This window comes from Conger conger, chromosome 3 (assembly GCF_963514075.1).
Source record: "Conger conger chromosome 3, fConCon1.1, whole genome shotgun sequence".
Lineage (NCBI taxonomy): Eukaryota > Metazoa > Chordata > Actinopteri > Anguilliformes > Congridae > Conger > Conger conger.
In genome coordinates, this window is record NC_083762.1 from 6,564,495 (window position 1) to 6,581,994 (window position 17,500).

At 52.0% G+C, this 17,500-nt stretch overlaps 1 protein-coding gene across 1 annotated transcript in view; it reads left to right on the forward strand.

Annotated features, from left to right (window-relative positions):
* The window catches only part of LOC133124235 (pyruvate carboxylase, mitochondrial-like), a 205,226-nt gene that overhangs the window by 105,723 nt on the left and 82,003 nt on the right, over positions 1-17,500 (forward strand). The window contains 1 exon segment of the mRNA XM_061235242.1: positions 9,405-9,587. Coding sequence (XP_061091226.1) covers positions 9,405-9,587 — 183 coding nt within the window.

Here is a 17,500-nt window from a genome sequence, read left to right on the forward strand (position 1 = left end):
TTCTGCGAGTGCCATTAACATATCCCGCTATCCGACTGCGCATTCAAATGCGAGCGAGTTGTTATGACCGTGACCCCAAAAATAATGATTGAGAGCAGCTTACTCGGTGTGTGTGACACCGGCAGGAAGGCTGAGGAGAAGCATTAGCTGTTGTGCGACAGCACTAAGCTTTGACAGTGCTCTGTGAGAGTTTGATAACATTCACTTTATATCGCCCGAGCTTCTAATGCACACGGAGTTTGAAAATGCTCAGCTTCCAGATGTTCAGCCATTTAATTCACTAAGTTTTCAGGCTCATTGCGAGACTTACCACTGATACTATGTGTGTGTGTGTGTGTGTGTGTGTGTGTGTGTGTGTGTGTCGGTGCCTTGCTCCAAGTGTCTGCTCATCCATGCTTTGTGTGTGTATGTGTGCGTGTGTGCGTGTGTGTGTGTGTGTGTGTGTTGTATGCATGCGTGTGTGCAGGTGTGTGTGTGTATGTGTGCTACATGTGTGTGTCTGTGTGTGTGTGTGTATATGTGTGTGTCTGTGTGTGTGTGTGTGTCTGTGTGTGGGGGTGCGTGTGTGCAGGTGTGTGTGAGAGAGAGGGAGAGTGGTTGCTGTGCTGTTGTCTGTGGATTTATATTATTCCCATCCTTTTTTATTCATTGCAACGGAAAATTAAATAATCATGTGCAAACTCTGGCAATGCATCGCAGTCTCTCAGAAGGTTTGCCGACTAAATTAACTCCATCTTCGTGTGCCTCTCTCACTCTCTGTCTCTTTCTCTCCCTCACTCCCGCTGGCTGTACCTGGCCGGTGTGCGTGTCCGCGCCTCCCCCCGGCCCTCAGCGTGCTCCTCCCCCGGCCCTCAGGGCGCCTCCCCCGGCCCTCAGGGCGTGTCCGCGCCTCCCCCGGCCCTCAGGGCGTGTCCGCGCCTCCCCCGGCCCTCAGCGTGCTCCTCCCCCGGCCCTCAGTGCGCCTCCCCCGGCCCTCAGGGCGTGTCCGCGCCTCCCCCGGCCCTCAGGGCGTGTCCGCGCCTCCCCCGGCCCTCAGGGCGTGTCCGCGCCTCCCCCGGCCCTCAGGGCGCCTCCCCCGGCCCTCAGTGTGCTCCACGGCGGGGCGTGTCCGCGCCTCCCCCGGCCCTCAGTGTGCTCCACGGCCCTCAGCTCCGCGCATCCCCCGGCCCTCAGCGTGCTCCCCGGCCGGGCGGGGCGATGGAGCGACAGAGTGCCACGTGTGACAGGGTCTGAGGGAGGCCGCTTATCGGCGCAAACAGATGGCTGTTCCGCGCAAGCCTTCCAACGTAATGGAGACCTCCAGGAGACACGGCGAGCGAGAACAGAGTAGGGGGGAAGTGAAAGAGACGAGGTGGGTGCAGAGGGTGTGAAGCGGCGTTTTTGGCACGCGGCGTTTCCACGAGCCGCCGTCGTATCTCGGAGCGGGGCTGAGCGAGAGACCGGGCGTTCTGAAGAATAAAGGCAGGAGAGGGTGGGAGAGAGATAGACAGGCTTCCTGGAGGAATGGATGAGTGAAGACAGCAGAGAGGGAGATGAAGGGGAGGATTAGTTCTGCGCGGCGCTGCATCTGACAGAGCGCTGGCACAGACGTGCGACAGGGCCCCGGGTCTGTGCGGCACGCCGTCAGCGTCCCCCGACCGCGGTTCTGCGGAAAGCCCGCTCCCGGCGCGGGCGTTCAGCCAGGCAACGCCACGCTCCCCGTCAGCCTCATAAATCCTGCTCCGCGTTCAATCCAATCAGCCGCAGAGGAAGCCCTGGCACGAGCCACTTCCTGACCGCTTCCGAGCGCTCGACGTGGGATTTCTGTCCCTGCACCGTCTCGGGCTTCACGCGCAAACGCTCTCACGCAACGCGGTCTGCCTGCTTTCCGCCCGGTAAATCTGCTTAGCAACCGGAGCGCCGGTGTTGTCAATTACCGGTGTGTTCGGTGTTGTGTGGGTCAATGCCATGGCAACCAGGTAAATGTTGTGCCTGCCCCCTGAGCATTTCAGCTGAGAGAGAGAGCGAGAGAGAGAGAGAGAGAGAGAGAGAGGGAGAGAGAGAGAGAGAGAGACCGAGGGAGAGAGAGAGAGAGACCGAGGGAGAGAGAGAGAGAGAGAGCGAGAGAGAGAGAGAGGGAGAGAGAGAGAGAGAGAGACCGAGAGGAGAGAGAGAGAGAGAGAGCGAGAGAGAGAGAGAGACCGAGGGAGAGAGAGAGAGAGAGAGAGAGAGAGAGAGACCGAGGGAGAGAGAGAGAGAGAGAGAGACCGAGAGAGAGGGAGAGAGAGAGAGAGAGACCGAGAGAGAGAGAGAGGGAGAGGGAGAGAGAGAGAGAGAGAGAGACCTAGAGAGAGGAGAGAGAGAGCGAGAGAGAGGGAGAGACCGAGAGAGAGGGAGAGACCGAGAGAGAGAGAGAGAGAGAGAGAGGAGAGAGGGAGAGAGAGACCGAGAGAGACCGAGAGAGAGAGAGAGAGAGAGAGAGAGAGAGAGTGAGGGATTGGGGATGGAGGGAGTTTAAGGGAGGGTGTGAGGCAGACTGGTACTGTATGGCGGGAGGGATGGAGGAATCGGGGGCTCTCTGGACGTAAACAAAGAGTGTAATCTGCGTACGAGAGGCCGACAGAGTGTGTCAGAAAGTGATAAAGATGTGCTCTTCTGCCAGACCGGCTCCACTCTTTTCAGTCCCCAGAAAAAGCAGGGAGGACTTGAGAGGGAAGTGAGAGGGAGATCAAGTCGTTGAATTCTCTGTCAGAAGAGCCCGCAGTTAGCATTGGGAGCGCAGTCAGCATCACCTTGTCATGTATTTTTCAGCGCACAGTAGCGGTGGTAGCACTGGTTCAACTTGTCAAGCTGATAAAGCATTTGAACTTCAACTTTAGGAAAAGCGAATACAGGGAACGTACAGAAAGAATCAGTTGGGAAGAGAGGAGGAGGATGAGAGAGAGATGGAGAGAGGGAGAGAGGAGAGGGAGAGCGCTTGGATAATGAAGAGATACTGCATTGCGATCATCAGAGAGACCGAGAGGCTGGGGAGCTCTGTAGGTACAATGACCTACTTTGGAGAAAGGGATGATGCCTTTAATGGGGAATGGAGGGGAAAAAAAAGATGGAGGGAGGGAGGGAGGGAGCAATAGATTGGCAGGCCGCCATCTTGGATTGTCTGGTTGCCATGGTGACCGTGGGTGAGCAGACACCTCGTGCTTGGAGAATGGCACAAACACACACACACACACACACAGACACACACACACACACACACACACACACAGTCACGTGTCTCCTGGCGTACATGCCCATACCAGGGAATTTCACACGTTTGGCGTTGGAATTAATTCCCAATGCATGCATGAATCGCCGCGCGGTGTCAGTCATAGTAAGGGTGTAAATTGTATTGGCTATTTTCCAGTTGTTCTGCTATGGGCGGCGGAGGAAAGCCAATTTGTCTGATCCACTGCACACGGACGACACCCAGCACTTGGAGTCGCCAACTGTCATGTCAGCCCCTTCTCGGGACCAGGAAGACGTTATGCTTCTCATTTTACATCCCTGCATTCGATTCCAGGACAATTACGTGTAATCTAAAACAGCGCCTCTCGACAGGGGCCAGGGCCCAAAAGGGGGCCTCGGGGGGGGGGAAGGGGGGTCTTGAGATGATAGGAAATTATTTAAAGTTTCAATCGCAAAACATGGAGACATGAGTAATTACTCCTCTAAATCACGCATCGCGGAGGGCCAGGAGGATGCGGGTTTCATTCCAACCAATCACCGCACCAGCTGATTTCACTAATTAGCTCCCCCCCCCCTCTCCGGTTGACGGCGTGTTAATTAGTGAAATCTGCTGGCGCGGTGATTGGTTGGAATTAAAACCTGTAGACTCTCAGCCGTCCAAAGCACATGATTGAGCACCGCTGATCTGAATAAGTAAAACAAACCAAGCAATTAATAGCATTTAATACACACAGCTTTGTTGAGTGCTTGATTCTGATTGGTCACTTCAGGAATTCATTCCGTTATTAAGGTCTAATGGCTGCTGCCACGGGCAACGGAATGCTTTTGCTTAGAACTATTTTTCATGTCACTGTGCAGAAAGTAGTGCCTATAAATCTATAAATCTGCCCCCGTAATGGCCCCACCTTTGTGATTTTGATGAAGCGTACGTACTGGCTAACGTTTGGCTAATCGTCAGTTATTATTCCACAATAGTAGAGCGCCTCGTCGTGCATTATCCCGTAATAAAGTATAATGACCTTCAGTACTTTCTGTACTGTGGATGTCACACTCTCATTATGTTTGCTATGAATGGGAATGATTAAATAAATAAGAATCTTTGCATTGCATTACATTACATTACAGTAATGGCATCTGGCAGACACCCTTATCCAGAGGACGTGCAGTTAATTAGACTAAGCAGGAGACAATCCTCCCCTGGAGCAATGCAGGGTTAAGGTACCTTGCTCAAGGGCCCAACGGCTGTGCGGATTGTGGCTACACCGGGGATCGAACCACCGACCTAGCGGGTCCCAGTGCGTTGTAAATATATATATATATTTTTTTGCGTTGTAAATATTTCAGGAGCACTGCACCGGCAGACTAAAAAAAAAAATCATATTTCTGTTTTCATGGGGTTAAATGGAATACAGTTTGCTAACTGCACTGCAGTGTGTACAGACGGAGTCAAGATGATGACAGGCAAACAGGTTATGATGTCTCCTGGGGGTTTTTATGGAATCTGCAACACTTCTGTGGACAGAGAGAGCCTTCAGGGGGGGAAAGGGATGAAAAACGCTGATGTAAAATGTAAAGGAGTGCAGTACATCTCTGGTGGGGAGGATCGGTCATCCGGGCTGTGGGGTTGAGCTCGGCTCAGACCGCATAACTCGCATCGATGTTTTCAACTTTGATGGTGTAAATCAATGCGCCTGTTGTGGGGTTGTTAGGATCTGAGGTTGCGGTGGGGGCTTTGCAGCCCGGTCCCACAGGGGATGTTCTGTAGCGGGCTTGTTCAGGGCTTGTTTCTCTTCACTCTTCGTGACCAGTTCAGTTTGATCTTTAGCCCGGGGCAGGGGAGGCCTTGTTCTTTCATGTATTAAGTGCGTGATTTGTCAGGTTCTGCCGTATGGTAATAAGGGCCACGAGTTTCACTTCCCCCTGGACCGCGCCGCTGACGCATGTAATCAGCAGTTCATTACAATATTAAAATGTGAAGAAACCAAAAAGATTTCTTGCAGATGATTATTTTCCCCCTTCCAAACCCCTACACCTCCAACTCAAAGAGTTTTTTCCACCTGCCAACCTCCTGTTCCTTCTGATGTTTTTTTATTTTTAAATTTTTTTAAATGTATTTGCCCCTATGATATGTTGAAAAACATTTGAATAATTTATAAATACACACTGTACAGGTGGGGGTAAAACAAACTCCATGCCATGGCTCTTCTAAGAAAACCCTGCTGTTCTAAACAGATTAACAACATGATTAATTATATTAACGTAAGGAAACCTGTGAAAGAGCCTGCAGGAAAGGTTAAATAAATGAACATTCATTTCCACGGGCAGAACCGGTTCTACTCCGGTGCAGGGAAAAGGTTCCGAGCTGCTTCCGCTGTATTAATTAATAAAGAAATAACTTAAGGGCACATTATCTCTGAAGTCTGCAGGAAAAAATTACAGTTTGGTACCTTGCGGTTGGTCAGAAAACTAGACCAACCGCAAGGGGAGGGGGGGGGGGGGGGGCACTCCTTACAATGTGTTTTTTAATGAAGAAAAACCCTGTCCACTGCTTGTGGCATAGTAGCAGAAGCAGTGTTTTCACCCTGGAACAAACCTGTGGTGTGTATAGCTTGAATGTCTGTGAAAGCCGGTGATGTAGTTTCGTGGGAACATCGTTCACCTGTATCGGGAGCGCCTAATGAGGGAGGAAACCTCCTGTGATCATTAGGAATTACTCGTAGGTTTGGTGACTCCCCGGAAGACGCGCCGGGCTCCTTTCCTCCGATCCGCTTTTAATTAGGAGCGGAGAGGAGAGGAGAGGAGAGGAGAGGAGAGGAGCGGAGGAGAGGCTACGTTTTAAGTCTCCGCTCGGTCGTGTCTCGATTATGTCCGTATCCAGCGGAGCCAGGAGGCGCGACGGGCTCGTTGAGGGAGAGAAAGAGAGGGAGAGAGGGAGAGAGGGAGGAGCGGCCCGGTGCTCAATCAGCGTTAACTAAACTAATCCCCCCCCCCCCCCCCCCCCCCTTCGCGGGTATATCCGTGCCGGCGGTAGCACCGGCCGCTAACGCGGCGGCCGTTATTAATTGAGCGTGACCGTCGGCAGACAAACAGAGAGCGAGCCCCGCCTGCCACAGGAACTCGGGATCAGTTTTAATTAGGAGATTTAATGCACCGCCCGCAGCGCACCGCCAGTCCTGAACGAGCCTCGGGGAGACCCCGGGTACTAAACTGTCCCCGGGACAGGTATTTCACTCTCCGCATCGCTTCCACACGATGAATCTGGGCGTTAGCGGCTGGACCGCGGTCGGTTGAGTGAGCGGGGCTGTAGCCGCGAGCCTGAGGATGATTTCGATGACTTCCGTTTAGGCCGTTCAGAGTTCTCTGAGAGGCGCGTCGAGAAGCGCGCCACGCGAACACGCTTTGATTCGATTCCATTAGATTTTATCTGACCCGATTTGTTGTTGTTAGCGGTGACTGAGAGGCCGTGGAAGTGCTGATTTTTCACACGCCATCCTAATTGGGGGGAAAAAAGTCGCTCAGCTAATGTGTCTTTTTCGTGAGCGGGTTGACATTAGCCCGACCTGTTCGTTGCCGCGCTCTCATTTGCCTGGTAGGTGGTTCTGAAAATTGATCCTCGTCGCTTTTTTCCAGTGAAGAAAGGAGACGGATGAACCGATGGCTCCTAATGGCCTCGATTAAATTCGTTTGGCACTCCACCTCCGATACCGCGGCAGTCAGCGGTACAATAGAGCAGAGCTACGGAGCGCCTCCGGCTTCGCGTGAATACATAAATGAACGGTTGACCTCATCATTTCCTTGTTCGTCCAGTACAACCTTCAGGTTAACATCAGGTGCGCTAGGACATTTCAGTACGTTCAGTAATTAAACCACCGAAGAGCACCAGGAGACAGTACCTGGTCACCCTTGCACAGAAGCGTTTAGTCTTTTTTGTGAGACAAAGATGACTTTTTAAAAGGGTTCTGGACATCCGCTGCGGACGTGTTGAAGGACGACGTGGCCCTCAGGGATTTTTCATGTATTTTAACGTTGTTCGTATCTCTTTTGGCCCGGGTGTGATTACCAGTGAATCTTGTAGCGTTCATTAATACAGAAAGATTGCAGCGTCTAAGTGTAATTTGTTTTCCGAAATTACCTGCAGGGATAGGACACCCAGGAGCAAGGTGCACTTTTAGGAACCCTTTAGCTTTTTATAAAAATACGCGTCTGTTCATTATATCTCTGGTGCTGCTTTTTTCGGGTCGTTGAAATGAACTGTGTCACTGTAATTGGTCTGGGATCAGTGGGAGAGGAAGAAATTGGTAACTCAAGTGATGGATGGTGAAACGGGGAGGAGAACGATGGGTTTTAGTGAGAGCTTTAGATGAGTTTTTAGATGTGACTTGCTCAGTTGAGTGATGTTATTTGATAAATTATTTGGTGGAAAAAGCCGAGAAAACAAAATGCGGGATTCTGTGTTTGTTGACAGAAGGCTAAGAAGGACAATTGCTCTGTCACTGATCGCAGACGATGTGATTGTCATTGAGCAGACACGAGATCTCCCAGTTGTTCCTCGCTTTTTATCTTCTTCTTACGTGCTTTTGACAGATACCTTTTCAGAAATGAGACCCTTGGAGAGCGGGAGGGAGGGGAGGAGAAGAGAGAGAGTGAGAGAGAGAGAGAGAGCAGGGGAGAGAGAGAGAGAGAGAGAGCTTGTTAGATCAGAATACTGTGCATGTGTGAAGTGACACCACGGTTTTAATTATTAATGCCACACCTGTCCTTTCATTCTTGCCTTTTTCCCGGGCGCTGAAAGGCCTCCTTCATGCCCTGCGGCTCTGAGGCGATGCGGGGATGTGTTGGCGAGCGTCAGTATGCCGGGGCGCTCCCCGCCGGATATTCCTCTTCCTCCCGCGCCGTCGCCCGCTGCTGTACGCTCCCAGCTGTCCCCGCTCCGCCTGTCTCCGGGTCTGCGCGCCGTCTCCGTGTCCCGACGCCTCTCCTGACCCGCGAGGAGACCGCTCGCACACACACACACCCGTTCCCCAGGGCTGTGCGCCGTCTCCGTGTCCCGACGCCTCTCCTGACCCGCGCTCCCACACACACACCCGGTCCCCGGGGCTGCGTGCCGTCTCCGTGTCCCGACGCCTCTCCTGACCCGCGAGGAGACCGCTCGCACACACACACACCCGTTCCCCAGGGCTGTGCGCCGTCTCCGTGTCCCGACGCCTCTCCTGACCCGCGCTCCCACACACACACCCGGTCCCCGGGGCTGCGTGCCGTCTCCGTGTCCCGACGCCTCTCCTGACCCGCGAGGAGACCGCTCTCACCCACACATCCGTTCCCCGGGGCTGCGTGCCGTCTCCGTGTCCCGACGCCTCTCCTGACCCGCGCTCCCACACACACACCCGGTCCCCGGGGCCGGCGTGTTCCCGCGGTCGGTCACAGCGCGTGGGCCCACAGCCTCTCTGGCTCCAGCCCGGTCCCCGACACCGCGCTCCCTGGGGTGAGGTGTGATTTGGCCCCGCGGAGTCGTCCGGGAACAGAGGGCCGTTGGGTTGGCGGTGTGTCTCCCGCCTCGTGCCACCTTGTTGCACAAGCGGCGTCTCTCCAGGTGTCGCCAGTCTGCCTGGTCCAACTGTGCGGCATCTGAGGGCCCCTGGGGCCACGCGCTGCTCCGGGCCGGGGGGCCAGCTGGCTGCCCTCGAATGTATGTGCCACTGTCCCAGCTCAGCGTGTTAATGAAGCATGCTGGGAGCAAACCACGTGCATCCCTCATCCCTCATCCCTCATCCCCCCACGCACGGGCATGAACTATCATACACACACGCAGTTATACAATCTGCATACACACGCACATAAACACAGGCATGAACTATCATACACACACACAGTTATACAATCTGCATACACACACACATAAACACAGGCATAAACTCTTTCATACACACACAGTTATACAATCTGCATACACACGCACATAAACACAGGCATAAACTCTTTCATACACGCAGATATAAACTTTACGCACGCACGCACACACACACACACACACACACACACACAGACATAAACACTTGCATACACACACACACACACACACACACACTAGCCTCTGAGGTTTCAGGTTTAATTCTGGGACACTGCCATCGCACCCTTGGGCAACAGGGTGTGCAGTGAATGTTGTGTACGGGACGGTAAACTGCTTCTCTCTCCCCCAGGTGTTCCGCAGCGGAGAGGGAATGGGCATCCGTCTGGACAGCGCGTCGGCGTTCCAGGGAGCGGTCATTTCCCCGCACTACGACTCCCTGCTGGTCAAAGTCATCTCCAGCGGGAAAGACCTGCCCACCGCCGCCACCAAGATGAACCGCGCCCTGCTGGAGTTCCGCGTGCGGGGAGTGAAGGTAGGCCCCGCCGGTCTCCCCGGCCTCGCCCGGATACCCGGCTCCGCGCTTAGTCAGCTCGGCGAACGCGCTCAATTATTTCTGTACATCTCTCAACGCCTGGTTTTATGTGTTGACTCATCGTATGTAAGGACTAGGCAAACACAATTTGGCTCATAAGCTGTCATCTTTACTGTACCGGAGATTTTTTACAGTGTATAAAGGAATTGATGCCCCAGCAACTTTGAGAGCAATTGCAGGAACTGTGATATTTTGAATGCAGGCCTAGCTGGAGTGCTGGGGCCCTGCGGAAACGCTGAGCTCAGCACTCAGAGCAGCCCGGGTGCCGGGCAGCCGGTAATGTAGATCTCTCTGTAATTGATTAAGAGGCTGATGGGTTGATTGATAAAGCGCCTTGATGGTCACCGAGGTGGTTATCGACCGCTTTTGGCCTTCAGTTTTTCTGAAAGAGCGGACAATGTCGGTCAGCAAATTGGTTCCCTCTGCGTGCTAGCTGCTACCCTTATCCAATCTCTCACCGTGTCAGTTCTGTGAGCCCGGTTTAGCGGGCGGCGCTGTGGTGTCCCGGACCGCGGGGGTGACAGAACCCCTCTCGCGCCCGCTCCACAGTCCCGCTCCACGCTCCCGCTCCACGCTCCACGCTCCCGCTCGCTCTCACAGGCCAACGCGCTTCATCACTGCGTGTTGTACGTCTGCCCAGTACCTGAATGAAGGTAGACACTACATCAACGCGTGGGATCCCAGGAGGGCGCCCGGCTAACCAAGCGTTTCCCCTCCACCGCTGGAGCCCGGGCCCAGATGCATAAGTACATTAGGGAATGCGTGGCATTTTACAAGGGCATAAATAGCGCCCGTTAGGCTGATAAATAATGTAATGCGGGTGTCTGTTTCTGTGTACCGGTTCGGCCGACGCACGGCGGTTTTCATCAGAAGCAAATTGCAGGGGAAAACGGGCTGAATCCCCGTGATTGATGCGGCTGTCAGGTCGGGAAATTTGGCTCTAAAGTGCTCCAATTTACGGCGGCGGAAAAGTCAAGCTGGGCGGTGACTGTTCGGGGCGCCCGGGCTGCGTCATTGTTATGCTACCCGCGGGCCTTTTTTTGGGCACAAAAGCGGTGTGAAGACAACGAGATGAATGGGTGACGGAGCGGGGCGAGGGAGAGCGAAAGGTCACGGAGAAGAATGATCACAGTGGGAGGAGGAAGGAGCTGGCGAAAGAGCAAACGGACGGGGGGACTGAGAGACCTTAACGCTGAACGACAAGCGAGGTGCTATCGCCTATAGCGACTGTCACCGCCGTGCACCGTCTCGCGTACGCGTCGGAGACACACGCGTGTGCGTGTCTGCTGCGTGTGCGTGTGTGCGTGTCTGCTGCGTGTGCGTGTGTGCGCGTGTGCGTGTCTGCTGCGTGTGCGTGTGTGCGTGTCTGCTGCGTGTGCGTGTGTGCGCGTGTGCGCGTGTGCGTGTCTGCCGCGTGTGTGTGTGTGCGTGTGTGCGTGTCTGCTGCGTGTGCGTGTGTGCGCGTGTGCGCGTGTGCGTGTCTGCCGCGTGTGCGTGTCTGCCGTGTGTGCGCGTGTGCGTGTCTGCTGCGTGTACACGTGTGCGCGTGTCCTTTTCGGTTTGTTGCCGGTTAAGCTTCACGGGGCTCAGGCTCGCCGTAGCTCTCCCTTCACGCACACGTGCGTGTGCAGTTTGCACATATGCGCAATGTTTCTGGTGAGCGCGTTTGCTCTATTTTCCGCCCGGCTACATCGGGACAGAACGGGAGCGAGTCGGACGAGTGTAACGCAGGGGGGAGGAAAACAACGGGAAAACAACAGGAACGGAACAGATCTGCGGGGACAATGGAGAGCCGGGACCAGAAGGAGAGAAAGGACACTGAGAGAGCGGAAGAGGGAGAGGGGGGTCCACAGCAGCCCCGTTCGGCCAATAGCGACACACGAGCCGTAATAGCGCACGGAGAGATTAAGCCGTCTGTTGACAATGCGATCCGTGTGATGTCTCTCATCCTCTGTGTTTGCGCTCCTTCTGTTCCACAAATGATATCCTTGTGGATGTTCTCTGTCAGCAGCACTCGGACTGAGAGTGAAAGGGATAGTTTTGCTTTCTGGGGTTTCTTAAAATATATTCTTTCAATTTTTTGTGGCTGTAACCAATTGGTCCAGGCAGTTTTATTATGTTTGATGACTGGTAGTTTAGATATTTCCATACGTTTCTGATGGCCCGCAGACTTTGGAGTTGACCTCAATCATGGATGTTTTTTTGTTTTTCGCACCATTCTGAGTACAATCTAGAGCTGTTGTGCGTGGTAATCAGCAATTACAGAAATACTCAAACCAGCCCAGCCCGGCCCGGCCCGGCCCGGCCCGGCCCGGCCCGGCCTGGCACCCACAATCACACCACTGTCGAAAATCACAGAATTTTATTTATTTTTTCCCATTCTGATGGTTGCTCCCAACCTGATGTATATTCAAGATTTTATCCATTGCACTGCTGCCACGCGATTGGCTGATTAGATAATCCCGTGAATGAGCTGGTGTTCCTAATAAAGTGCTCAGTGAGTGTGTGTATGTGCCGTACCCAGGGCTCCGGAGAGCAGGCGCTGGAGGGGAAGTGTTTCATGTTTGGCTTCATTATGCTCTCCCCGTCTCCCCCCGCCCTGCTCTCTCTTTCATTAACACACTCACTCCTGCTTCCCTCTCTTCCTCTCGTTCGTCCTCCCCCATCAGTCACGTCTCATCCCCGCACATTTCCACGTGCCCTCAGTTCTCTGCTTATCGTTGCGGCCCGTAGGGTCTGTGCTGGCAGAGACACGTCCAGCGTTCTTGGACCGAGCGCTCAGGCTCGTGGATACCCGCTACACTTTCTTTTTTTTCCTTTTGTTTCCTCTGCTAATGCTTTCTTTGTCTTTCGCTCTCTGTTTGCTTGGATCCCCTTGCCTGAGAGCTTTTGCACAGAGTGTGTCTAACCATTAACTTCAAGGTTAAGCAAACAGCTTAAAGAAGGGGACTTTGTTTGTTTTCGGGCAGTGATGAAACCAAGTCCATTTCATCCCTGGAAACCCATCCGCTCCCCTTTGAGCCGTAATGGAGGACATGTTTTCCCATGCATTGCTTTTCGGATTGAACGGTGCTCCCTCAGGACTCTTCTCCCCCCTGGGAGAAGGAGTGTTTCACGTTGTTAGCCAGGCGGACTATCAGAGGACCATCCTCCTGTACTCGTTTAAGCGACACTCCCTCAGGAATACAGCTCCTACAGGCTTCTTTTAATCAGCCCATTATGGAAGCAATTATCGGCGTGTCCATAGCTGAACCACGGTATGGAAAACAGATAGACGCTAACAGGTAGAAACACAGAACAAAGGCAAGCTGTGGGAATTATGGCTGACAGACGGAGAGAGAGGGAGGGAGAGAGAGACAGACAGAGGGAGGGGGAGAGAAGGTGGGAGGGAGACCGAGAGAGAGAGGAAGAAAGAAAGAAAGAAAGAAAGAAAGGGAGTCTTGAGTGGGTATTAGTGGGAGTGAGAGCTGTAGTAATGGTCCTATAATCTGACTGAGTGTCTACTCAAGGGCCACAGCAAAACAGAAAATGTTAAAAAATCTGAGCTGTCAGTCAGGCTTCCATGTACATGCACAGTCATATAAACACACGCGTGGACAAAGCGCACACTCATATAAACACACGCGTAGACAAAGTGCACACGCATATAAACACACGCGTGGACAAAGCGCACACTCATATAAACACACGCGTAGACAAAGCGCACACTCGTATAAACACACGCGTGGACAAAGCACACACTCATATAAACACACGCGTAGACAAAGCGCACACTCGTATAAACACACGCGTGGACAAAGCACACACTCATATAAACACACGCGTGGACAAAGCGCACACGCATATAAACACACGCGTAGACAAAGCGCACACTCATATAAACACACGCGTAGACAAAGCGCACACGCATATAAACACACGCGTAGACAAAGCACACACTCATATAAACACACGCGTGGACAAAGCGCACACGCATATAAACACACGCGTAGAGAAAGCGCACTCATATAAACACACGCGTAGGCAAAGCGCACACTCATATAAACACACGCGTAGACAAAGCGCACACTCATATAAACACACGCGTGGACAAAGCGCACACGCATATAAACACACGCGTAGACAAAGCGCACACTCATATAAACACACGCGTAGACAAAGCGCACACTCATATAAACACACGCGTAGACAAAGCGCACACTCATATAAACACACGCGTAGAGAAAGCGCACTCATATAAACACACGCGTAGGCAAAGCGCACACTCATATAAACACACGCGTAGACAAAGCGCACACTCATATAAACACACGCGTGGACAAAGCGCACACGCATATAAACACACGCGTAGACAAAGCGCACACTCATATAAACACACGCGTAGACAAAGCGCACACTCATATAAACACACGCGTAGACAAAGCGCACACTCATATAAACACACGCGTGGACAAAGCGCACACTCATATAAACACACGCGTAGACAAAGCGCACACTCGTATAAACACACGCGTGGACAAAGCACACACTCATATAAACACACGCGTGGACAAAGCGCACACGCATATAAACACACGCGTAGACAAAGCGCACACTCATATAAACACACGCGTAGACAAAGCGCACACGCATATAAACACACGCGTAGACAAAGCACACACTCATATAAACACACGCGTGGACAAAGCGCACACGCATATAAACACACGCGTAGAGAAAGCGCACTCATATAAACACACGCGTAGGCAAAGCGCACACTCATATAAACACACGCGTAGACAAAGCGCACACTCATATAAACACACGCGTGGACAAAGCGCACACGCATATAAACACACGCGTAGACAAAGCGCACACTCATATAAACACACGCGTAGACAAAGCGCACACTCATATAAACACACGCGTAGACAAAGCGCACACTCATATAAACACACGCGTAGAGAAAGCGCACTCATATAAACACACGCGTAGGCAAAGCGCACACTCATATAAACACACGCGTAGACAAAGCGCACACTCATATAAACACACGCGTGGACAAAGCGCACACGCATATAAACACACGCGTAGACAAAGCGCACACTCATATAAACACACGCGTAGAGAAAGCGCACTCATATAAACACACGCGTAGGCAAAGCGCACAGTCGTATAAACACACGCGTAGACAAAGCGCACACTCATATAAACACGCGCGTAGACAAAGCGCACACTCATATAAACACACGCGTAGACAAAGCGCACACTCATATAAACACACGCGTGGACAAAGCGCACACGCATATAAACACACGCGTAGACAAAGCGCACACTCATATAAACACACGCGTAGACAAAGCGCACACTCATATAAACACACGCGTAGACAAAGCGCACGCTCATATAAACACACGTGTAGACAAAGCGCACGCTCATATAAACACACGTGTAGACAAAGTGCACACTCATATAAACACTGTGTGTCGGCCTGGCACTGTGGCGCTGTGGGTGGCACCAGTGCCTCACCGCAGGAAGGTCCTGGGTTCGAGCCCCGCCTGCACCTTCCTGTGTGGAGGCATGTTCTCCCTGTTTCCTCCGGGTACTCCGGCTTCCTCCCACAGTCTAAACACATGCACGTCAGGTTAATTGGCGAGTCTAAATTGCCCCTAGGTGTGCTCCTGCCGTTGCCCTTGACCAGGGCACTGGCCTCAGAACTGGAGCTGGTCCCCGGGAGCTGCACTGTGGCTGCCCCCTGCTCCTAAGTAACTCGGATGGGTCACATGCAGAGGACACATTTCATTGCCTAAGAAGGCAATGACCATAAAGTTGAATCTAATCTTTTATGACCTAAAACTAAACACAGTCCCATGCGTGTTTTTCACCCTGTGGCAGTGCGTATAACTCTAGTTGGGAGTGTGTTCCCTGATACTAAACGGTTATTTTCCCTTTGACTTGCTTCCTCGTCCTTTGCTTGCGTGCCTCGTCCGTGGGAAGGAAGGCGCGTGTGTGATTTGCGATTCAGCGCGCGTACGGAGCTCGAATTTTGATCTCCACTGGAACTGAGCCCAGGGCCGAAATTAAAACAAAACTTTGACCCTCCTGCTAATCAGCAATTACAAACCTTCTGTTAATAGAGTGTGTGTTCACCTGTTGGGTCTATTCACGCAGAAGAAGTCCACCTATATACTGTGTGTGTTTGCTCGTGCGCCTGCGACCTCAGAATATTCATCAAGCATTTAATTTTGTTAAGTGTGCTCTGCGCAGAGTGTTTTTTATCTTGATGCAAAGTGTATAATACCTTATCGTGATTCCACTTTGTACACACACAAACACACGCAGCCAGTGGTACTTGTGTTATGTATTAGTGAGATAGGGTTCGGGGGAGTCGGTGGAGTCTTTGAAGCCGTAATCGGGATTAAATGGTTTGAATCGGTGTGACTGGCTTTCAAGGGAGCGATAGAGTGAAAGGCGGGGGAGAGGAGGTAGAGGAGGGAGGAAATAAGTGGGAAGATTGATAAGGAAGAGCAGGGTGGAAAATGAGCAGTTGGGAAAAAAAAAAAAAACAAAGTCAGAGAATGTGCCTTTTTCTGAAGATTCTTTTTATGAATACCGAACTGAAAGCAGGGAGTAATGAACAATGTATATCAGCGCATATCAGACCAAGAAATCTATGCGTTTTTAGCCCACTTCACTTCAAAGGGGGGGAGATGGAATTGGCGAAATGAGATATGAAACTGGCTATTTCACAGCTGGGGTTCTTTTTCCGCTCCCCCCTCCCACTCCTTCCCTTCCCCAGCCTTCATCTGTCACCCATCTGAGTACCGTGTGTGTGTGTGTGTGTGTGTGTGTGTGTGTTATGCCGTGTGCACCTTGTCAGCTTGTCCTATTGAATTTGAATTTTAGAGAGAGACAGAGACAGAGAAGGTGATCTGCTAGAAGGCTGTCAGACTGAGAAAGATTGAAAGAGAGAGAGAGACACGCACAGATAGAGAGATAGACAGAGAGAGATGTAGTGATGGTTTTCACAAAGGGAGAGGCAGGGAGAGTGACCTTGGTGTGAGCATGTGAAATCTGATTAAGAACTGAAAGCAAACTCTGTCGCCCCCCCCCCCCCTTCCCCTTCCCCTAACCATCCTCCAGGGCCCTCGACTGACAGAGCAAAACACCTCATCCATATTGTGTATGCTCCTCCCATCCATGTATACTCATACCACACTCTATGAACAATCGTCTCCCTCATTCACCGTCTACTCATACCGTACCATATCAACAACCATCTATCCCATACAGCCTGTCTACTCAAACCATACGATATCAACGACTATCTCCCATCAAGGTCTATTCATGACATACTGTATCAACAGCCATCTCCCATGCAGGTTTACCCATACAACACTATATCAACAACCATCTCTCCTATGGAGTAGGTCTACTCATAGCATACTATATCAACAACCATCTCCCGCTCAGGTCTACCCATACTGTACTATATCAACAACCATCTCCCATCCAGGTCTACTCAAACCGTACTATATTGTTGGGTTGAGAAGGACAAATCCACCCTTATATTGTAATAAAGAGGCAATCCAGTCAGGAATACTCTTCACACCAGATCCAATTATAGAGGCCTTTATTTCCGCGGAAAGAGTGCACCTGCTGACAGAGTCAGTGCCGCGCTAAAGAAGCGTTATTAGCCGCGATCCTCTATACCCTGTACGAGGGACTGCTCAAACGGGTGCCAGCCAGTTCCAAGGACAGCTACCTAATTCCATTAGAAAGTAAAACTTCTCACTCCTCGTTTTGTAATCTTTACTCAAGGCCGGGGTAGGGGCTGGAATTTTCTGGCCCGTGCCATTTTGTTTACACACACT